At 24.6% G+C, this 25078-nt stretch overlaps 1 protein-coding gene across 1 annotated transcript; it reads left to right on the top strand.

Moving 5' to 3' along the window:
- Positions 1 to 5545: 5545 nt before the first annotated feature.
- Positions 5546 to 25078, top strand: LOC129957101 (fatty acid hydroxylase domain-containing protein 2-like). Its single transcript, XM_056069247.1, has 7 exons — positions 5546 to 5704; positions 7960 to 8146; positions 10041 to 10144; positions 16558 to 16679; positions 18001 to 18206; positions 21728 to 22000; positions 24599 to 25078. Exons 2-7 carry the CDS (start codon positions 7992 to 7994, stop codon positions 24750 to 24752), a joined length of 1014 nt encoding a protein of 337 aa, XP_055925222.1. The 5' UTR covers positions 5546 to 5704; positions 7960 to 7991; the 3' UTR covers positions 24753 to 25078.

The raw sequence follows: 25078 nt of genomic DNA, 5'->3' as shown, positions 1-25078 counted from the left end.
TAATAAAAATACTTTATTATGTAAATATATATTCAGAAATAAATGCAATAGCACAGAATACTCTTCAAAACTGTTAAAATACTATACAATATTGCAAATTTTGAACAATATTTTTCAAATATTATGCAATATTTTTGTGCATCTAAAATATATGTATCATTAAACGTTTCTTGTGCTTATTAATTAACTCAAAATTTTAATTTCATTTACATTATTTTCTCATAACTGTTCCTATTATTCAATGACGATCACTATATTCTCTGTATAAAAAGAACAAGTTTTGAAAACATTTTCGCTATTAATTGAGACTCAATAGCATAACCTTTCTCTAAAAATAGTGTCAAGATTATTGGAATATTTTTTTTTTGTCACAATTATAATATACATGAAAAAATCGTTATGTAAATATGTATGCAGAATATATTTAGAACAAATGACATAATAGTTTTTTAACAATATTAGAGCGAAACAAAACATTAAAAAGTATCACTGTCACACATGACAAAGAAAAATTGTTCTTGAACTACATTCGAATGTTCTCAGAGGAAACCTAACGGAAGTAGACTGTTTTGGCGGGAAAGGATGCACGTGAAGTCCTCTGTTTACGTCTCTATTTATTTACCTGAAAAAAATCGATATTTGACTGCAGGCTTACTTCCCTAATCGCGTGAAATGAACCCTTCCTATAATCGAAGTGCAGGAGCACCGATTCAACCGTTACCTTGGCAACGCTTGTAGATTTTTCCCATGACTGGAGAGCGTTCCCGTGGAAACGGTTTGAATGATGGCGATTCTTGTATATGTGAATCAGGGAAACACCCAAAACTGATCGATCTAGAGATGCTTTCCTTTTTTATTCGGGAAGCGGGGTTCGCATAATGTCAATCTGGGAGGAGCTAGCTGTAAGACTTCTTTTTGTGTGTGTGTGTGTGTTGTTTATAATTTTGGTCCTTTTTCTACTCTTTCTTTCTTTTTTTTATGTAAATTGTTTTTATCTGGCAGTTTATAGCTTTTCTTTAAAACGAAAATCGATTTAAACCACGTGGTTTTTATGCCCGGTAGAAGCTTCTGGCTAGAAATAATAGTCAATTAATTTGAAAATATTCCAGTTCAATGGCAAGCTTAATTGCACTAAACATTTGGATTCTAATTACACATTGTTTTACTTTTCTGCCGTCATGTCCTTTATTTTTCTGCAAAATATTCAATGGATTTCAAGCATGTATTATGTGGGCATAAATATACATCATTAAATTTGCGGTAAATTTAACAAGTGCTGCAGAAAAATTATCCCCTTAATATTGAAAAAAGAGTAATATAATTTTATGGTACCGTTAATATAAATTGAATTGCTAAATTGAATCAATAGACATAAATACTGACGAAAATAGAGTGCTTAGAAAAATAAAAAATTCACCCTTATGTCGTATAAATAAAATACATTTTTAATGGTTTCATCTCAAGAAAAATTGCTAAAGAGTGCTTAAGATATCACTAAAAAAAGGAAAATATTAGCGAATAATATATATATATATATATATATATATATATATATATATATATATGTTTTGGAACAATAATACATTGAAAATTGCGCCAGAATAACAGAAACAGTGAAATACACATATTTAATTTAGGACGCAATAAATTTTTATATGTTTCTCTAGGAAAATACATTAAAAAAAGAAAAATATTAATCTCTGTATTTAAAGATGAATGCTTATTTGTATGTCTTATATGAAATAGCAATTTTTGAAGTTGTTGAGGAAATTTGACACATATGCTCTTCAAGGATAGAAAGATTACTAACAGTTTTCAAAGTGCAAAATTTAGGCATAAATTTATTAAAAATTAAACAAGTTTCTGGTATTTTTCAACTATATCTTCCGGAATTATTATCGCACAAAATTTTTTTATTTTACAATATTTCAAAATTTACAGAATCATTGTTTTTAATTATATCAATTTCACATTCAAAATCTTTCTTTCTAATTTTAATTTTTAATGTGTTACACAATCCATAACAATTTTTTTATGAGGAAAATCAAACTAATTTCATCATTCTGCCCTTCCATTCAATCTCATGCTTTATTACAATTGAAATTATGGAAAAATTTCATTTTTTTAGACATTAAAATAGAATTATTTCTTTTGCTTTTATTTCTGAATATATTAACTTTTAATTTGCATTAATTTGTAAGAAACCGATTTCACTAATTTCATATTTCTCAGTTTTATCAATTAAAAAAGATGAAATTTAAAAGACGCTCATCCCATACTAGTTGTTTAAAAGCTCAGAAAGTCAATATTCCTGGTTAACAAGCTAATCAACATAAGCGACTATTTGTCAATAATTTTCACAGAGAAGATAGTCATAAGCCTTCAGATATAGTAAAAAAAAATGTTTAATTAATCTGATAAAATTTATTAAAACGATCTATTTTTTATTAGTTAATGATATTTTATTATTTAAATATGGATCGAAATATCATAAGATATGTTTTTATATCAAGAACTTCTGATACTTAACTGCACATAGTCTAGAACTGCGCTTTTACATTTTTATTTGCCCTCATGCGTGGATTTTAAAAGTAAATTGGCGAGGACCTTTTGTCGTGCTATTATTGATTCTATAAATTATTCGTATGATGAAAGAAAAAAAAAAGGAAACAAAATACCAATCGATTTTTTTTTTCTTCAAAAATACGTTTAGTGCAATAAAACTTTTTAGTGTCAGATCTTTATTACATAATATCAAAGATAAAATTTGGATGATATGGTAGGATAGCCCAATTCTTCCTCCTTTTTCTATTTTCTGGTATCTCACTCTATATACGTATATATAACTGAACTTGTTTGTTTGAACTTTATACAATTCCACACAACTTAACGGCTTCAAATGAAATTTAGCACACGTTTCTTAGCACTTAGAAGAATTAACTGAGACATTAAAATTTTATGAAACTCTAAGGAAGATGAAATGGAGATTGAAATCTTTTACGCCTTTCAGCCATAATTTCTGAACAAATCACCAAACAAATATTATTTTTAATCGATTTTAATATTAAAAACATTAGCTTTATAGTGACATCAATTTTATTACTCGTACATTACAATTTCCTTTCCTTTTGCTCGACTGTAAACTGTATAACCTTCAAGTATATGTGTTTTACTTTCTCTTAAATACATATGAAGTAAATAGATGCAGGCGAAACCGTGGGTGGTAGTTAACGGCTAGTTACAAAATACAACGCAGAAAATCTTGATTCGAATATGAATATTTTTTTATAAATTATATTTACAAAAATGAATATTATATAATGAAGGTACTAAGATTAAAAATGCTAAACTAAGTATTAAAATAACGATTTCACTCTAAGAATTTGAATAAGAATTATGATTCGTATTTATTAATATTATAACAGAATAATTTTTCGGAAAGTAGTTAGTTGATATTCGGTGAAAAAAGCACAATATCAAAAAACATCGATATTAGTAAAACTCTGAAAAAAAAAAAAAGATTTTATAATAGAGCCACTACTGTGAAAACAAAAGTTAGTACCAATTTTCGTCTACTTTTTTTTTCTTCCAAACTTTATTTAGTTAACAAGTTTAGCTTAACAAGTTGGTGATATAGTTGATAAAAAAAGAAAAAGAAAAGAATTTTGCACTGGGAAAAAAAGGGTGTAAAGAAAAGGAGCTTTTTTGAGCATTTCACAGGAAACCAAAAAAATAAATTTGTATCTACTGAAGCAAATATTTCTGTTTCTTTCATTTTATTATAAATAATAATATAAGATTAAACTAAAATAGCTTGTCCAGATATTCCGAAAGTAATCAAAATAAATTTTTTTTAGAAAGTAGTTTCATGAAAAGACTAAAAACTTTTATTTTAAAATATATTATTTATTTTTTAACAATAGACTTTAGTTACTATTCAAAAAATAGTACGCATATAATATCTTAAAATATTTATATGTTAACTGAAAAATTAATATTTTATTAAATGCCAAGTGTTATAGTTCCGCGGCGTACAACTAGGCATTTTAATGCACAGAAGTCGAAAACAACTCTATGCTGCCATCTCGTGATAAAATAATGTACTAATATCAGATGTGAATTCTTTTGGCACAGATTTTTCAATCTTATACTTTTTTTTTTTTTTTTTTTTTTTTTTTTTTTGTAAATTTTAATGCCATAACTAAGATGATTTTCTCATTGAAATAATAATTAATTAATTATATCTCTATGAAATCTCAGTTTTATAACTTCCAGAGTTTTAAACTATTCATGTAAAATAATTTAAGTAAACATCTTTAAAATTAATAATTACATATACTTTCAGTAGAAGGAAACCTTTTATCGAGTCTAAAGGGGAAAAAATCTGTATCCCTAATGTGTCAATGTTTCATTACATGCCTAGCCAAATATAAAAAGTTAAATAAAATCAATCTGATATTTTTTTTAACTTTAATAAAACAAGACGTGGGCAAAAAGGGAAAATAACAATAATTTACAATAACTAATTCAGTTCAATAATTTAAACATCAGTCACACATGAATGCATTTAATTCATAGTAGAAATTAAAAAATACTTAAATGTATTATTTATTTTAAGAAGAAAAATCCGAAGACCGAATGAATGAAAAACAAAATGAGGAACCTCTGTCAAGCCAGCTCTGTTTAGAGCAAAGGAATTGTAATTTCTATTTGTAATTGTAAACGCACTCACAAAAAATTACGACCTCTGCAAGATAATTGTTATCTATTCTCAGCATAATCTCATCAAGACAATTTAGAGCGGAAGAACAAGGCAAGAAATTTGTCGACATATTATTTGAGTTCTTTTTTCCTCTTAAATGTTTAGCTTCCGTACTTAAAAAAATTATTAAAATATCCCAAAATAAAAAAAGATTTGAAATTGAGCCATTTAGAGTAAAGCAACATAAAAACGAATAACCAGTTTATTATACTGCTCTGGAAATTAACATACATGTGACATAAATTAAATTAATCATTTTCATATGAGAAAAGTATATTCCGTATGAAAACTGGAAATACCACAAATAGCAAAGTAGTCATAATTTTGTGGATAGATTTATATTATAATTTTTCATATCATAATTAAATCACAATCATAATTTTTTGGATACAGTATATGAGTACTTAAACAGTTGCTCGACGCAATAAGATCATTCTTAGAACTTTTGGGTCCTAATATTAACAGTAGCAATAGTTCGAAGCCTCCTAATTTACTCATTTTAATGTGAGAACAATCTATCTACTCAAGAAAGATTAGAAAGATATTTTTCCTGCTACGTTGTTAAGTGTAAAAATTTTATAAATTACTATTATCATAAATGATGCCATTTTTCATACACTTTTGAAAATTTTTGCAAGTGAATATTGATAAAAAAAAATCCCTCTTCATATAAAGATCGAATGTGACAGTGATTAATTAGAATGCATGAACTCTTCGAATCTTTGGAGAACAACTCAGCTCAACTCTACTGCGTTGTTTTCAATTTTTACTTTTTATTGCAGTTCTGTTTTCCAAACAAAGTGCGCATCGTACAGGAATGGTATTGTGATCGTTTGGTATATAAGCTCCTGTGCAGCAAAATTTCTTTATAATTTATTGAAACTACTTTGAAAGTTTACTGATAAACATAGAAATATTTAGATATACATGATTTTCTCGGTGGTAAGTAGTTTTATTGCATTTCTTATTTTCATTTTAATATAAAACAATAATAATAGCTATGTTTTTTGGGGGAGATCATAAGTTAGGACATTATTATTTTGTATTAATGTAATTGCGAATACGTTGTTATAAATATAATTATCGTCTGTAAGAATCGGAAGCATTGATTTTAAATGACAAATTAATTTTAATGTGCAGACCAGCATACTGCAGTTGTTAGCTTTATTATTTTAAATAATTTGTTCCACTGAATTAGTAGAAATTAATTTTAGTAAATTTAATGGTTAATTTACATTTCAAGAGGTTATTTTTTGCGATGTTTATAATTAATAATAATTTAATAAAATTTATGTTCATTAAAATCTAAAATAATTTTTCCCATTTTCAAAGCAGAAAAATTAAGTAAATTTTTTTAAAATCAAACATTAAATATTGTAATAAAAAATGCTGTTTACATAAAGTAAGTTTTTTTTTTGTATTAAGTAATCAAAATCTAATTTTTTCTGTAACTTTTTTAAGATACTAAAGATTTCTAATTAATAGCAAATCAATAAGCTTTATTCTTTTCATTCCATTAGAATTTAGACTTTGTTTTGATATTATTATTTTTAATACAGAATATGTGTTTTCTTGATCTTTTGGAAATAGAATGAGAAATCATATAAATTGGAAAGAAAAAAAAAAATGGGAAATTTTTTTTTTTCAGTTTAATTTACTGTTAAAGTGTAACTTATCAAGTATCAAAAAACAGTCGTATCATTATTGCACTTAATTTCTATATTTATCTCTCCATTTTAAAAAATTACAATATTCTATAAAGGGATTTTTAAATTTTATAAGAAAATGGAGCATTATTTCGGCATAACGGAAAGAAAATTAATTAAAAATTGATATTTAATGAAGTTAATTACCTAATTATTTTTATCTTATAAATATTATACAATATGATATAAAAACCTGCAAAAGACTTTACCTTAATTTAAGAGTCATAAAAAGGAATATAATTAAGAAAATCTTCTTAAATCTATCTATATATAATTGATTTATAATTCTGTAGATAAATTATATATTCTATTAAATTTATTATCTTTAAAATTCTATAGTTTTGGAGAAATGGGTTCCAATTAAGAAAATTTCATTTTTTAAAAATCTTATATGAAATTATTTAAATTATTTCATATATATATATAATGTATTCCTATCTTTACAATACATGAATTCATTTCCATTTCCAACATATGTTTTTATTTTTAATATGTATTTTTTACATATATAACTTAGTTTAAATATTGTAGCTATCATGAATATTTTTTATCTTTCACTTTTTAAAATCAATGTAGCTTTAAAAAATCATTAATATGTTTATATTTTTTGTTTTTATGTAAGATTTAACGAATTTTATTTAAAAATTATTTAAATATTATTTTTTAGTTTTCTAAGAATCACTTCATTATATCTAATTTATTAATAATATTAAATTTGGCTTTATATGTGTTTGGATTCTTTTTTATTATGGTGACTCCTGAACAATCACCAAGCAGCAGATATATAATGCCTAGGTAGTGATGAAATCTTGTCAAAACATTTTCAATTCTGTAATAAAGAATTATTTCCACATTCATACATTAAGCAAAATCATAGTTGCAAACTGACATAATCCTAACTTCGCCATGTAAATTTGGGGGTTTCTATAATCACAAAATGCTTGTGTTTGTAATATGTACTTTATATTTAGATAATGCATTATTCTTTAAGAAAAAGGATATGGATTTCTATTTCTCTATGTAGTTACTTAATCCATTTTAATTTAATTTTCTAGATCATGTAGAAGTTTACCATTGTGATAAGTAGATGTAGAAATTTTTTTACATCTAGTAGATTTCAATTTATATAGCTCTAATAAAATATTTTTCTTTAAAATATTCATATATGAATAGTTAATTGTCTTTATTGATGCTTCATAAGGCATAAAAAAAAATCTTCTTTTAAATGGTTGAAAAAGTTATTTGTAATAAATGTAGCAATGTATTGTAAATTTATTATGTAATTTGATAAGATGCTACTAAGCTTTTTTTTTTCCAATATAAAATTATTGAATAAAATGAGTTTTAAGCCCTTAATTATAAATAAGAAATTTAAAACATTCAGCATTTCATATTCTGAAACATTTTTAAAGTACAATTTAATTATATAGGGATTTAATTATAACTTCCTTTTTTTGTAATATAATCATATATTAATTTCTTTCCCTAAAGGATTAAAATTTTGTGAAAGTTGAAAATAGAAGATGGCCTCTGTTCAACCTCCATGCAGAGAACCTCTTCCTCCTGCGGAAGAGGTGCAGAATCCACGGGCAAAACTTATATCTTCTCTCAAGAGTGCCCTCTTCATTTTGAGTTCTGCTTTGGTAATCTTTATTGCCTTCAGTAACACTTTGACTTGGTAAGTCAATTTCATTAATTTTTTTCAACATAAATAAGTTATAAGTTAATAAATATTGTTTATAAGAATAAGATTTGAATCATTGTTAACATACAACTTTTTAGTACATAGATTCCATTTTATTAAACAATAAATTTTTAACTCCTAAGTATGGGTTGGTTTATGTCTATATGATTCTACTTAACTAATGATTCCAGATCCTTAGAACCCTGATTTATTGGATCTGTATTCACACTGTGCATAATATTGCTACATTGTCCTATTGTATTGTAGTATGCATAATTGATAGGCTTATTGCTAATTGGAAAACCTCTTAAAAAGAAGGGATAGGGGAGGATATATATTCTTGTTTCTTAAATTCTTTGTAAGTGCTGAATAACTAAATTTTTCTGGATGTTTTCCTGTTCTCTGCTGTAATCTCCCTATTAAGAAGAGGCATTGGATTTAGCTGAAATCATAGTTAGGCAAATGAAATGGGAAAAGTGCCAAACACTTGGCAACACTTTGGCAATTTTCCATTATGATGATCTGAATCATAGCCTAACTTGAATAGTAATAGTATTCCATGAACACTAACATTTATCATTAAGATTTGACAATGAGAATTATCTCTAAACTTTGGAGAATTATTATAAGAATATGGCAGACTTTTGTTTTGTGCCGAGTTAATGGTAAAATGGCTGTATTTGTTTATCCAATATATAAAATTTCCATTAATATTTATTTGTTCTCATTCAACAAAAATATGTGTGAAGTTTTTATGTTCGAATGCTTTTTGGTGAAAATTTTAGAAATAATTCATTTAAAAGCAGACAGCTTACTGAACTCTATATACATTACAAACTATTTCTATCTGTTTATAGTTCATCATCTCCAGTATCTAATAATAAACATATTATATCTGTAACTTGAAAAGTTAAGTGAAATGCTGTGGTCTATGCCAAAATATCTCGCAATTGATACTTATTTTCAAATTATTTGCCAAAATATATAAGAGCTGCTATTTCTAGAACTTTCCTTTCTGTCTTCATTTAAAAAAATGAATGTTAAGTTAAGTAATAATTTCTGTTAAAGGATAGAAAGAGGATATTTTAATAAAAACAATAAAGTATTTTTGTGAAAAAAAAATTAAGAAATAAATAAAAAATTAAACTAAAAACAAAAAAATAAAGCATAAAAAATGTTAATAATTTTTTTAGTTATATGCTTTGTTTTATTAATGAAATAAGAACATGTTGATTCATTGAGATATTCATTAATTGATTGATTAAGATATTCATTAATTAAAAAAAAATTGAACTATTTGAACTTATCTCAGACTTTTACACCATGATAGTCCTAAGGAAGATTGAAATGGGCCTCCAATCATTTCTGTGGTTAATATGTCTGTAAATTGGGAAGGAGGGGAAAGCAAAATATATTAAAAAATGTTTCCATAATAACTAGATTTTGTATAGTACAATTATATAAATAATTTCAATTTTCTTTAAAAATGTTTGCAGTGTGTTAACATTGGGAAATGCTGCTTTGCTGTCTTTTATAGTAGTCTCTCAATAATCTTGTAAATATCAGACATAAATGCACTGGATTAGTGGAAGTTCATTCAAAAACGCATACCTTAATCACAAAATAAATGTTTATTGCATTAAAAATTGCATTTCATAAAATATAATTGAACATTTTATCAACAGCCATTTGTTTAAATTGCACAAAGTAGCTGGCATTCTCATGTTTTCTCAGACTTTCATGTATCCATATGAAAATGTCAGATTTCCAGTATTCCAGTTTGGTCAAGTTAGTGATAAGTTTGATCAAGTGCCAGATATTTAAAAGATAACTGTGTTGAAAAGATTTTAAATTGGTTTCTTGAATTTTGTTTTTCATTTGTCTTTAGGCATCTTCAACACTTCTGGGGTGCCTCTGGTAATTTTTGGCAGCATCATTGGAACACAGTTTGTAGCTGGTTTGGAAATGACAAATATGCTATGGGTGTATGGGGTAAATATGTTTATAAATTGATTAACATGGAAGTAATTCCTTATTTTTTTAAAAATCATTAAGATTTAATCGATTTATTAAATTATCGAATTAATAAATCGATTTTATAAATATATTTAAAAAAATTTAATATATTTATTAAATTTTTTTTCTTTTGTTATTAAAAAACAACATTTGTAATGCGTTTATTTACCATTACATTTGTAATGTGGTTTGGGTTTGAAAAAAAAAATCAAAAATACAATAATTTACTTAGCTGATTTGAATATTCTTAATTCAAATATGTTTATAATTTGATTTTTTTTTGAATTTCCTGTTAATATAATATTAAAATACTTTATAATAAAAATTTATTATTTTAATAACTTATTAAAAAGATTTATAACCAATTTAGTTTGGCTAGTTTAAAGTCTCAACAAAGTTATTTTTAAAACTCCAAAATTATTTCCTATAATCAATTACTGCCATATCTTGTACCTTCTATGAAAGTTAATGAATAATTTCATAAGACCTTTAATTCAGTTAAGAATTTATTTTTTATTCGATGCAATTAATAAAAAATTGCTGAGTGCTGAAAAAAAGATTTAGTTGTGAATTCTTTCATTTATATTAAAGTTTCATAATACAATTGCTGTTGAAAATACTGTATTTTGTTTGTTAACATTGCATTATTAACTGAAGTTATAATTTTTTAATTAAATGATTTTAATTTCATGATTATCATAACTTTATTTATGAAAATTATCTCTAATCATTTATTAGTTTTCTGTTATTTCTTAAAATTCTTACATATTAGAAATGGATTTTGACTGTTATTTTTAGTTGAAAAGTTGTTTTTCTCTCTTGTTGTGCTAATTTTTCTTAATTCAAATTTTTAGATACTATATTTTTATTATGGTTCAAATGTTTCACTGATACTGACATTTTCATTAAAAAAAATGTGCTTTTATGTTATTAGTCTTGCAAAAGATGCATTCCTTTTGAATCTAAATAGCTTTATGTCTTATTCACTGAAATAATGAAATATGAGTGCTAAACTGTTAAATAAAGTATGGTATAAACTTTAGTGATATGTCCTTAAAAATTTATCTTTTCAATAAGTCAGTTTTTCAGTTTTGTTCTCTGGCTTTTGATATAAATATTTTTTTTTTCAAAAATTGCTCTTCATTTATTTAAAAAAAATACTGTTATCAACCTTTGTCTTATTGTTGTCAAAATGCATAATTTTCAACTGAAGAATGTTTTAATATTATTGAAAACCTAATATTAATTCAAAATTGTCTATGATATTTTTAGAGAAATTTATAAGTTAAAACTAAGGGAACTAACTTTGGTTCTAAATTAATGAATTTTGCTAATTTATATCTTTTAATTTCCTTGATCTTCATTTTGATAGTTATTTTCTGTACGGTTAATTTTCTATTGAACATTTTCATTTAAATATTTATGCAGAAATTAAAAATTTGGTTATAAATCTTAAAAATGACTCAATTTATATTTGAGTTTCAAGGAAAAAAATAAATAAAAAATACTCTTCTTGAAGCTTGTTTAATTTTCATTTAAATCTTAGGAAAGTCAATTGAATTACAGCTTTAGTGTCTGCACTTGTATACATAATTATCTCTTCAATCAATGATGCGGAAAATTCCATTATCAGATGCAACAGTTTATTATCACAAATCAATTGCATCATTTTGTGATAGATTATTGTATTATTTCATCATAGATATGTACATAAACACTGAGAATGAAAACATATTTTTCGTTGATAAAGAATGAAAACATATTTTTCATTGATAAAGAATGATAATAAGAATAAACATTTTCCAGTTTAGAAATATTTTTTTTATCAATATTTGGTCACTTTAAAGAATGGATAAGGATTTCTAACATATTTGAAATGGGTTATTGTGAGTGATAGTGGAGTTAGAAACTAAATTTATTATAACAAAATGCATAAAATACTTGTTTAGCTTTTTTTAAGTCTTTGTTGAAGTATTTCATTAGAATTTTTCCCCCTAAATTAAAATATGGACATTAAAATAATAAATATTATTTATCAATTTAATATTTATATTTTCTGGATCAAACTATGTAATTATCAATATTCTAATAAAAATAGTTGATTTATTTCATTAGCATAATTCTGAATTAAAAGGAATAGCTTACCTTATTTTTAAATATGATTATTTTTAAACTTTTGAATTTATCTAAAAATACTGTTTTAACTGCTTATTTTAATACATCAGAAAAGAAAACAGTATTATCGCACATGATAGAGAGCAAATTTAGGTGACAAATGATTCAAGAGGATTACTGCTGATTATTTGATTTGTCATTTCTAATATAAAAATATAAAGATCAATAATTTACTAATAGTAATACATGACATACAGAGTTGTATTGATTCTGTCTTTGAATTTCTTTAAATATAAGTAACTGCATTTTGAAAAATTCTTTAATATTGATAATTCTTTAAGAATAATAATAGTAAGCAGGAATGAATGGGATTTAGAAATATCCAGCATTTCAACTATTTTATATTCTCAAATCGAGAATTTTTAGTGACCATGTTCTTTTTCTTTTATCTCATTTATATGGATGATGTTAGAATATAAAGTTTTTTTAACTCTGATATCCTTGGTTAGCAGTTCCCAATATTTTTTTCTTGCCGTACCCATTGATTAGTCTTTCTATTTTCGATTATTACGTGTGTCACATACATCCTTTCCAACCAATAAGGTTAAGGGATTAGGTTAGCTTAATATTTAACTGAGTTTAATTTAATATCATTTGTAGAATTTATTTTATTCCATTATTTAATATCACAGATAAGTAGTTCCTAAATTATTTCATCATATCAATTGATCAGTGTTGTTATTATTATTATTTTTACTTCTTCTATCACATCTTCCCATACTCGCAGCAATTATGCCCAGTATAAAGAATTTTTTATTAATATTAGTGCGTAGGTTTACTTAACAATCTGATGACTTGAATTAATATAATTTGTAGGACTCATTTCAAATTTTATATTTTATACTATTTTATAATAGTTTTTATTTCATTTCAAAACAAGTGAAGACAGCATCAAGATAATTTTGCGTTAATTTAGGATTAAAGTAATTATTTTTCTTGATAGTCAGTTATTTAAATGAAATATAATTTCAATATTTTATTTTTTGAAATTTTATTAATGAAAACCAATATAAATTCATGCCTTTAGCTTCATCAAGTTTACTGTGACATTTGTTATTAATCTTCATCTCTGTATATAAAGGGTGGTGTTTGTACTTCATAGACTAAAAAACTACTCGACAGGTTTAATATATTTCTCACATTGAACCTCACTGCGTAAGAAGTACTTTCATGCATGGGTAGACATGAGCTTGAGTACTTTTACATTCTGACTTATAAAGTGAAGGTTAAATTTTGTAAAATTCCATAATAGCAATTGTTTAATGATTTGTAAATTTTTTAATGTTCAGTATCAATTGTAATGGTTAGGTTGCATTATGAAGTGTAATTAATTACAAGTTATATCATTGCAAGTATATAGAATGAATTTGAAGAATCCAGGTCTTTTCTCATGGATAGTTACCCATTGTATGCTCCAATATGGGAAAACCAAGGGATGTATTTATGTGTGTGTATAAAAACACACATACATACATAATATATATAAATATATAATATGCCAAATGCATTCACCGAAAATATTATATATTCAGTTTATGTAATCCAAAACATTAAAATAATAATATATATATCAGTATCTAATTTTAACTAAATACAATAATTAATATCAAATTTTCATTTATCTTCTTTTAATCTATAAATATACACAAATTTATCAATAGCAAAGCATTGCCAGATATAGCCAGGTATATATATATAAATATTTTATTGTTTTAACTTTGCATTTTTTTTATACTTTTCTTTCACTTCTATTTTATAGGCTTTTAAATTTCACTTTTCGATCAAATCCAGGGAAACAAAATTTTATAACATTTCCCCCCCATGTAATCTGTTATGTTTTGTATTTTCTGTCAATACCAATATTACATTCATGTATTCTCAAATGATCCACTTTATATCTCTGAAACATGCTGCACAAATTAGATGTCTCTATTCTTGGTTACTACATTGACTGTGAAATATGATTTATTCTGATTAAAATAATATTTATCTAAATTTTGTATCAGTCCTTGTTAATAGATTTATTCTGATTAAACAACTATATTTATCTAAATGAATCTTATGTGAATGTTTTGTGAAAATTGAATAAAATTTAAGTTTTTACATTTTCAATGATTTCTTTCATTTTCATCATTATCAGTTTATAATTGAATAAAAGAGAGAAAAAGTAAACTCAGACTTTCAAAACAAGAAAGTGTCTTGTGCATTTTTAGGACAAAGAAGAGAAAGATCTTATAGAAGCATAATTTGTTTAAACTATCATTTTTCTTCTGACAAAAAAAGCTTCAAAATAAAATGGCTTGGATGTTGAAACATGAAATTAATATATCTGTCAAGAAAAGAACATAAATTGCATACACCTTGTAATTTATATCTGTAAACGTAAAATAGTCATTAAATATTCATTCTTTTTTCATTATTCTCATTGTTTTTGTTTAGAAATAGAAAATAATTAGAATAAATGAATCTGTATTCCTTCATTTAACAAATTAAAACATATATTTAAAATATTTAAAACATTTTTGACATGGGAACTTGTTTTTCTAATGGAATTCTCCTCTCGTGCAAGTCTGTTTTATTTGAGATTTGAGATCCTAATAAATACTTTAAGACTTCATGCTCAAGTACTCTGATTAATTATAATTCTTGTAGCATTTAGATTTTTTTTAAAGAATTTATACAGTTGGCCTTTATAAAAAACACTCTTAAATCTATCTATCTATATAATGATATTTCTAATACCACATTAACAGTCAAGAATATAATCTCCAGATTAATATATGCTTTATTAAATAGTTGGCATTATAATTATTCGTAATAGGGTATTAGCTTTGCTTGAAAAAATTTATTGAGTTTAGTAGCAGCTTATTTATAAAGGTAGAACTACAGCACATTCTGCAATAATTTCAGAAAAATATAATTTCTTCCTAATATTCGCCATGTTTCCTTTATTGGGACTTCAATTATCTGGAGCAAATAAATATAAAAGTAACATTAATTCTTTTTATAAAAATTTTATTGGGAGATTTTTTTTTATTGTTTAATGAGATCTCAATTTAATTTGAAAGAGCATTTTAAGTTGTTTTTTGCGCAGTCTGGGTAGCTGAAGCCTGCATTTGAAATAGCTTAGTGTGCTCAAAGCAGCTTATAAAATAGAATTTACTATACCATGCATCTCACCATATACCATCAATCTAGATAAATTCAGAAATTCTCACTCTTTCAATCAATCGCTTGCTTTTTCTGTTTTTTTTTTTTTTTTTTTTTTTCCTTCCAAAACTATTTTCTGTGATTTTAATTGTAATCATTTTGCATGGTTACTCATTTGAAGAAAATGCTTAGTGCTTGCTATTTTATATTTAATTTTTATTCATGATCTTGCAAATTATTTCAAGAAATAATAATAACATATTTGTTGAGTATATATTTACATAAGTTTCTGCCTTAGAAATAGAACAGTCAGTAGATCTTGCTCAATGATATTGTTGAAATGCAGAAAATTAAATAACTCTTAATGCATATAAGAATTTTAGTTTAGTAAAAGTTCGCAGATATATTTTAATGAACTTGAAAAATTAATATTTTAATGTGTTTTTTGTTTAATGTTAATTTAACTTAATGCTTATTTTGTTGTTTAATGTTTATTGACATATTATGTTTAAAATATTTTTTAATGTAAAAATTTGGGGGCTGTTTGTGTTAAAAGATGGTAACCCATATTTATTTAAGTTGTTACTTTTCCAAGCAATTTGTTAGAAATTAAACTTTTTATTGTTACAATAATATAATGTGCCAAATTTTATTTTATTGTTTTGGAATCTTTAAAATTTAGTTTTAAAGAAATTATTCTAGCATATCTTTAAAAAAAGAAAGAAAAGAAATGCCCCCTTCCCCTCTCTTAATTTGAAATAGTGATTTCTACTAATCAAGGATAGTAATAACAATAAAAATTGACTGAAACTTCTCATTCTGTTAAAAAAAAATTGCAGTCTTGTGTTTTATTATGAAACTTGGTCTCTTATCTCGAATCATTTTATTTAATGAACCTTATTTTATTCATATTCAGTATTCTGTTCTTATTTAGTTCTTCATTTGTGTTCCAGTTTGTATTTTTATTTTATATCATTTAATATATTATAAGCGTTTTTAATGTAATTTTGTAATTTTAATTAATAAGTGTTATTTTTGAACCTTAATTATCTTTTTATTTTTAGGTACATTTTTAGTCACTACTCTTGTCTACTGGATCATTGGATTATGTTATACAATTATTGATTTGACTGGCAAACCTGCATTTGCTCTGAAGTATAAGATTCAGGATACTACTTCTTACCCGGTAAAATCTATAAAAAACTTGCTATGTATATATATTTTTTATTTTTACAATAAGAATTTTTAACAAGCGTGTTTCACTTAAAATATCTCTTTGAAGCTATTTGATTTTTATTAAGTGAATATTAGATTACTATCAAAAATTAAGAATCTAAATATAAAAGTAAAAATCAATCTATTTTGTCGAGATCCAAACTATGGAATGTTCTTCAAATTAAAACTTTTTATCTCATTACCATTTACAATGATTGAATAAGTTTTATATCATTCTTTGAAATTTAATAACTTACAGAAGATATTAGCTTTGTGTATTTTTTTTAAAAATCGTAATTGTATTGTGCAACCTGAATAACTTTTAAGAAGTTACTGTTAAGAATTTAAGCGAATATTCATTAGATATTCTAAAATACTAATTATATGTATATAATTAATATTAGATTTACTGTTACTAATCATTATTCTTGTATTTTTTGTCAAAATCTTCATGGCATGATAATTGACTTGATTTTATATAAATTATTAATAGTGTAACTTCAAAAGTAAGTAATATAAAAAAAATAATACTAATTAATGTAATATAAAAAAGTTTAGGATTCAGAAATGGAAAATTTTTTTAATGAGCAAACTTTGAAGATTCTATATTTTAGTGGTGTCAAATCAAATCATGAAAATTTAAGTCTTATTAAGTATTCTTGCTATAAAAATAAAATTTAAACGTTAATGCAAATGCATGGGAAACTCATTATTATTTTTTCAAAAATAATAATTTCTGTTCACAGGATTTATCTTTATCTTACTTACATAATATTTTTGCTATTTCAAGTTTAAAATCTGATTACAATGATATTCTAAACTATGTTCATTTTGTTGTAAGAACCGGAAGTTATAAAGGAAACTACTTATTTTAGCATGTGCTAGTTAAATTTCATTATATAGATAAATTCTCTTTATATAAATTTTACAATATTTTTAATAAGTTTTTTGAAGAATTTGATATTTTTAATATGTTTTTTGATTTTTTTAAAGATAAAATGTTTGCTAATTTTAAATTCTTGACAGGATTTTTTAATTTTTTAAAAAATTCCTGTTTAAAGATAAGTTTTTTTTAAGGCTCTGTATTTATATATTTGTTCACTGTTTGTGTGATATTATTTTTGTGTCATGTGTCTTCAACTCAAGTTTTATTTTGACATGTGCATTTTCTTTTAATAAAAATAAATTTGTTATTTACAAATTAAATTATGCAAAATGAATCATTGTATTTTGGTATCTAATACATTATAAAATTAATGATGATATAAATTTCTAAATCATTTATTATACAGGTCTCTTTGAAGCAAGTTTTAAGTGTAGTAAAGCAAGTTATTATAAATCAACTCCTGGTTGGCATTCCTTTTGGTATCCTTGCTTATTACATGATGGTTTGGCGAGGTTATGATTCAGAAAGAACTCTCCCTACTTTTCAGTGGGTTTTATTCGAGCTTATATTCTGTGTGATCATGGAAGAAGTTGGATTTTACTATTCACATAGGTCTGTATAGTAGTTTAACAAATATAAATTTCATTTTATTACTACATTAAATACGTTGAGAGCAATGTTTTCTAAAAGTTTTTGTATGGATCATTCCACCAGTTTTTCTAAATTAAAAAAAAAAAAAAAATATTATTTGTTTAATTTTTTTTTTTTTCAAAATTTTAAGATAAAGGAGGAACATTAATTAGTGATATTTTTTTAATATAACTATATTTGAATGAGACTTTCGTTTTTTTTTTTTTTTTTTTAATTATCCATTTCAGCAATTTTATTTGATAATATGAAAGAACGTGCATTGAAAGCATATACAAACAAAAAAATTTTCTGTACAATCTTATTTTGAGGTTGTAATAGTTTAAGAAGATCCAACCATAATTAACTTGAACAACTGGAAGAAACAAATTTAAACATCACTATATTATACCTTTAAATTAACAAATTTAGCGATAATGATTTGACAAATTAATCTTATGTGTATTTTATTCATTTTTTACTTTCTTGTATATAAAGAGAAAATATTGTAATTTACCAAAAATTCGAATTCGAGATTTTAGACAATTTTCTATGCTTTTTTTAGTACAAAATACATGCACACACTTTTTACTACATAAACATAACTCAAAAATTCTTTGAGATAAATAGAGAAAATTTTTATGTTGTCCTTACATCAAATTTCTATTAAATTTGTTACAATAAACAGTAATTCTTTGGCTACAGTAAATTTTTATTAAATTGTGAGTGAAATTCATTCACAAGGAAGTTTTTCCTTCAATTTGTTTGAATGCAAGTGAACACGATTGCAACAAAATGCAAAAAGCTAGATAAATAAATCTTGTATGTAGTCTTTGCAATTAAAATATAGATCTGTTTCAAAATTAGAATCAAATTTATCATGGGGTTGATTGACTGTCAGTGTGTATATTCACCTTTATGTAATTTAAAAGATACATCGACTTAAATTCGGCATATTTTTTTAAAATACTTCCTTGTCAAAATTTGATTTCCAGCATTCGATTAAAAAATGTCCAAAATTCTTATTCAGTATTCTTTACTATAATGAGCACAAAATGCTTATATGCAGAATTATGGAAATGAATATCTGGGCACTCATAATATCAAGCCTTTGTACAAAGTCAAAAACTTTTAAGCTTGGGGGGGGGATAACACTTTAATATGGTTGTATGCAGGAAAATTTAGAAAATCACTCCTACTGATTCATCTGAGAAAATTCTTTGAATTATATCTGAGCCTGAATTATGTTTTTTAGCTCTATATTACGATATTTCCTCAGATATATTAAAAACCTGAATAGATTACATACACTTGTAATGTTGTCAATACTCTCAGGAATCATATTTTTTAGAAGATGTCAATGTTAGATGTAAAGAAAATAAAAAGGAAGGTTTTTATTTTCAACATTATTGATAAATATTATTTGGTTATCTTTATTTTGACTTTAGCTATAATTTTTTGTAAATAAATATAAAAATAATTTTAATTATTTATTTAAACTATGCATGGCTTTTAGTTTTTAAAAAATCACAGTTGTAATTGTGCAATTTTTTTTAAAATAAATGTAAGAAATACTAAGAAAATAATTGAATTTTATTAAAATTTTATGTTCTGAATTCAATTATTTTTTAAAACATTACTTCAAGTCAAAATTACAATATTATGAATTATCTTGATTATTGATTATTAAAATATTTAGAATTAATTAAAAAGACAAAAATGTAGATATGTTCCTCATAATAAGATGTTACATTAAATATTAAACATGAGTTGTTACTATGTGTTTCTAAAAAAAAAGTGTTTATGCATATTTTACTAAAACCTATATTCATATTCATTACTACAATTTATTTTCAAAATATTCATTGAATGATTATTTTTAATTCATTACATTCTTTTATTTAAGTTGACTTTTTTCATGCTTGTAATCAATTTTTCCTTTTTTATTAAAATTTGGAAATTTTGTAAGCTTGTTGTATTTTTGATAATGTTACACATTTTCAGATTAGTTTAATGAAATTTTGATTCTTTAAGCTTGAGGCTTAGGTAATGAGTTTGAGAGAAATTGATTTCAAAATTTATTAAACTTTATAATAATGATTTCTAAATAAAAGACTAAAAAAGTAAAAATTAATTTAAAACAAAAAGAATCTCAATTTTTTGATATTGAAGTTATAGTTTGCTTTTAAAATTGTCTTGTAAATTTATTTATTTATAGATGAAATATTAATTAACAAGAATCATTTTCTTATATTAGGAAGTATTTCATGAAAATTAGTCAATAAATAACTATATAGAATGAACTATTTTGCTTATATGAAATTAAATTACTTTTACTTTGCTCTGTATTGGAAAAGTTTGTTATAAAGCAAATGGAAAGTTTAATTGTATATGTTTTTATTGCTTGAATGTTGTTTAAGGAAGTAAATTTATTGCTTTTGAAAAAATAAAATTAAGCTATTAGCATATAAAACAATTCAGCAAAAATATTAAATTGTTTTTGCACTTGTTAGTTAATAATTGATGAAATGTGTTTCATTGAAAAAGAAAAATGTTTCAATTTTTTTAGAACTTATTAAATAATATTGATAATGTTTATTTTAATTTTATTGAAATTCAAATCTTTTTTAATGAAAAATCTTTTTAATCTTTTTTTAATGAAATCTTTTAAAATAAAAACACCTATAATTGTGTTTAATGAAAGCACCTATGGCCAAAAAGTGCTTTCTTCTTCCTGTTCTTTGGATGAAATTAAAAAAAAAAAAAACTAAAACCAGTGAATATCTTTTGACTTTATCATATATTTGAATATTATGATGCCTTTTATAATAGGCTTCAGTATGTATTTATTACAGAGAAATAAGTGGGTTTTGTAATTGTTGATTTATTAAATATGAAATTTGATACAGGTCTAAAATTACTAGGTTTCACTTATGTAACATGTTGCATTTTTTAATTATTACTTGGATTTTCAAACAATCCAAAAGGGTTCAAATAAATAGCCTGACTGCCTGTGAACTGGTTTAATACTTGTTCTAGAATTTGACTCATATCTACTAGACTATTGATTTTAAAAAAACAATGAAATCTAATGTATTCTATTCATGTTTGAATTATTTTGCTTATAGACAAGTAGACAATCTATTGGCAAACTTAATTAAAAAAAAAAAAAAAATTACGTGTGTGTGTGTGTTTTTCTCCTCTTCTTCTTTTCAAAAGTGTGGGAAGCTAAAACATGAAAATTTATCGAATTTACAAATTACACAAATGTTTTGAAACAATATGTTCTTGTTGTTTACAAGAAAATTTTAAATAAAATATATAAGTGAAATGATTTTTTTTTTTCTGGCTTATGTTTTCAATTCTGAATACCATATGACTTTATATGTGACAGAAACACTAAACTCGTCATATATAAAGTCATCAGAAATAAGAAATTAATTATTTTATTTAGCTTTAAAATGATATAAACTATGTCTCCTGAAACATACATTTTTATAATTTAGGCTCTTGCATCACCCTCGTATTTATAAATACATCCACAAGCGTCACCATGAGTGGACTTCTCCAATTGCCATTACAGCAATCTACTGTCATCCAATAGAACACATCTTTTCGAATCTTCTGCCACCACTTCTTGGTCCTCTTATTCTGGGAAGTCACACTGCTACTTCTTGGCTGTGGTTTTCAATTGCTATATTGTCAACTTTGAATGCTCACTCTGGTTTTCATTTTCCATTCTTTCCTTCTCCTGAGGCCCATGATTTTCACCATTTAAAGTAAGTTATATGATCTGTCTATTTGATATAGCTGATGTTGTTCAGAGTGGAAATATTTTCATGTTTTAATTTTGGCTTTTTAATGCAACTAAGAATTATTTTATCAATTTTTGATGTAAACATAGTGTAAACATTTTATGCAAAATAATAATAATAATAAATAAAAAATAAAAAACGGTTATGTAATATTAGCATTTGATGGATTTTCTATGTTCAGGTATATAACTCATAAATACATTTAACAAATTTTCTTCTTTTCCTTAATGAATGTTTACTGCAGCTGCATGATTTTGAACAACATTTACTTGTTATTTATTCTCATTTATGAAATATAATGTTTGATCAATTAAATTTCTCCATAAAATGTTATCTCACATTTGACAAATTTCCAACAAAATCTGTCTGGACATCTTAATTCTTTCATAGAATGTATATAATTGTCTCTTATTCTCCATGTTAATGGAAGACACAGTGATTCTTGAAATAATATTGTGAACACGAAAAACAAATAAAGCAATGAAGGTAATAAAATTATTTATTGGAAAATTTTCACAAGAAAAAATGGTAACCATAATAGATAAAAGAAAGAGGATTATAGTTTCAAGACAATGTTACAGATGGTCTGCTTCAATTTTTACAAATAGGGAAATCTTTATAAAAATATATCCCTAATAGATAAGCTTGTATAAAGCATGATAATAAATGTTCAGGATATGTGTGTTTTAAGTTAAATAAATGGATAAGTAAGTTTTTTTTCCCCTTCTTGTTTTAGCATTTTAATTTGCAAATTTCTGTTTAAAAAATATTCTTTATTGTGAAATTTATAAGAGAAATGATATAGATTACACTGCATTTGTATATCTGTAGAGACATGTTAACTCTGGCTCAAAAAACAGGCCTCTACTAATCGAATTATATATCAAATTAAATATCTCTCGCGGGCCCTAGGGGAAAGGCTAGTTGAGATTAATGCTTAGAGATGGCTCATATTACAAGAATCACAAACTAATTTAACATAAACGAATTTAGTGAACTGGAAGAACGACTGGGGTGCTTTACATAGATGAACGCTATTACAGTACTGAACACAGTTTTTAGAACGGGAATCTGATAGCTTCTTATTGGCTGTTGAGTGACGACGTGAGCGCCACCAAGATAATGCTCCGTACACCACATATCTTATTTCAAATTGAATTTTTTAAATAATATATTATAATGTGCACATTTTCTTATTGGCTTCAACTTTATTTTTAATTAAAGTGAGAAAACATTATTTTTAAACTTTTTCCCTGCTCAAAAAATTATGGATTCTACCAAAGATGAAGAAGAACTAAAAGCCAATTTTTCCCCCAATAAATTATTAATAATTCTCAAAGAATGATGCCATATTTAAGTAACCATTGCAAATGCAATTTGGAAGGAAATGTATAAAAATATGTTATGTATCTAGCATCTTACATTCTTTCAACAGGGATAGCAACATTAAAGATAAAAGAATAACTTCTTGGTCTAGAAACATATTTTTATGAATAAAAAAATCAAAGTATTTAATTACCATGAAACCTTTACTAAAATCTTTGCAGTGTAACAAAGTATTTAGATTAAATTCTGAAGAACTTGAATTTAGTAGTTCCGATTTGTCTATCATAAAAGCTATTAATAAATTTCCATTTTCTCTATTTTATCTCTTTGTCGGCCAAACTTGAATTTATTTATAATGTGCAATTTGTCTCTAAAATATAGGAAGATAAAAAAAAATGACATTTTAAGCTGAAGTATGAATCATGTACTTCAAGAAATGTTTCAGTTTGCTTTTATTTATTTATTTTAATTTATGGTAAAAATAATCATTTAAAATTCATGCAAAAATTGAGAAAATAAAAATATTGCCTGTCCCATTTTTGTTCATTTGTCTGATTTTAATATGAAAAATGTATTATCTGCTTTTAAAATACTGATAGTAATTTATTCATGATTCTAAATAAATATTGTTAGAATTTGCTGTTTTTCATATTTAATATCATATCAATTAGTAATTGTAAAGATTTTATTTACTTTATAATGCTTGATACTTTAAATGACCCTTGACTTTTTAATTTTATAGCATTTTATAATTTTTGTAAATTCTCTTGTTAAATTCAGACAATATATCATCAGTATCTTTATAAAGAATGAATTATATCATGAAACTTTATTGTCCAAATTCTGTTTGAAAAATGTATTTAATGATTTAAAAATAGAAAATAGATTTTTATTTTTTTGAGGGGAGGTATTGTAGTAGAGTTCTACTCATTTCAAGTATATTCTTTCCTTACCTTACTTTTTTGAATAGAAAAGATGCTCATCTGAATTATTTTTTGTCCTAAAAGTGTACAATTTGCATGGGGGGAGGGACCTTCAATATGTTTGTAAGGGAGTAAATTAAAACTCTTTCTTTTCCTTCCGACTTTAAAGTTTAATAGCACTAATATGAAGGAATAGCATTACATACTTTTTAGATAAAAAATTTATGTGAAAAAATACTAATTGACAGAGGCAAGACTTCAGTTAAGTTAGTAGTTACAGCTTTAACAATTTATTTTCAATTATTCTTTTTAGATTCAACCAGAATTTTGGTGTTTTGGGAGTTCTTGATCGTTTACATGGTACTGACACTTTGTTTCGCAACAGCAAAGTGTATCAGCGCCACATTATGCTTCTCAGTTTGGTGCCTCTGAAACAATTGTATCCAGATGATCCAAAAAAGAAGTAAAACAAATCTTGAGAAGCTTACAATACGTGGATATTTATAGTGTGTTTCTTCTTATTATACTGTGCCTGACGTATAAATATATATTTGATTCTTATGAAAAGAACTTCAGGTGCAAGACTGTAGTGCGTAATATTTTTTGCTTATTTCATTCCTTTTCTGAAGTCTTTCCTGTATCATATCACTAACTGTCTGACATAATAAAAACTATGTAAAAAATGTGAGTAGTTGTTAAAACACTTCTAAAGGTTATTCTGTGCACTAATATTTAAGGAACATTTGTAAATATTGTGTAGATAAAATAATATATATATATATATATTTCATTT

Source organism: Argiope bruennichi, chromosome 11, assembly GCF_947563725.1.
Source record: "Argiope bruennichi chromosome 11, qqArgBrue1.1, whole genome shotgun sequence".
Lineage (NCBI taxonomy): Eukaryota > Metazoa > Arthropoda > Arachnida > Araneae > Araneidae > Argiope > Argiope bruennichi.
This window is presented reverse-complemented; position numbering and strand designations above follow the sequence as displayed.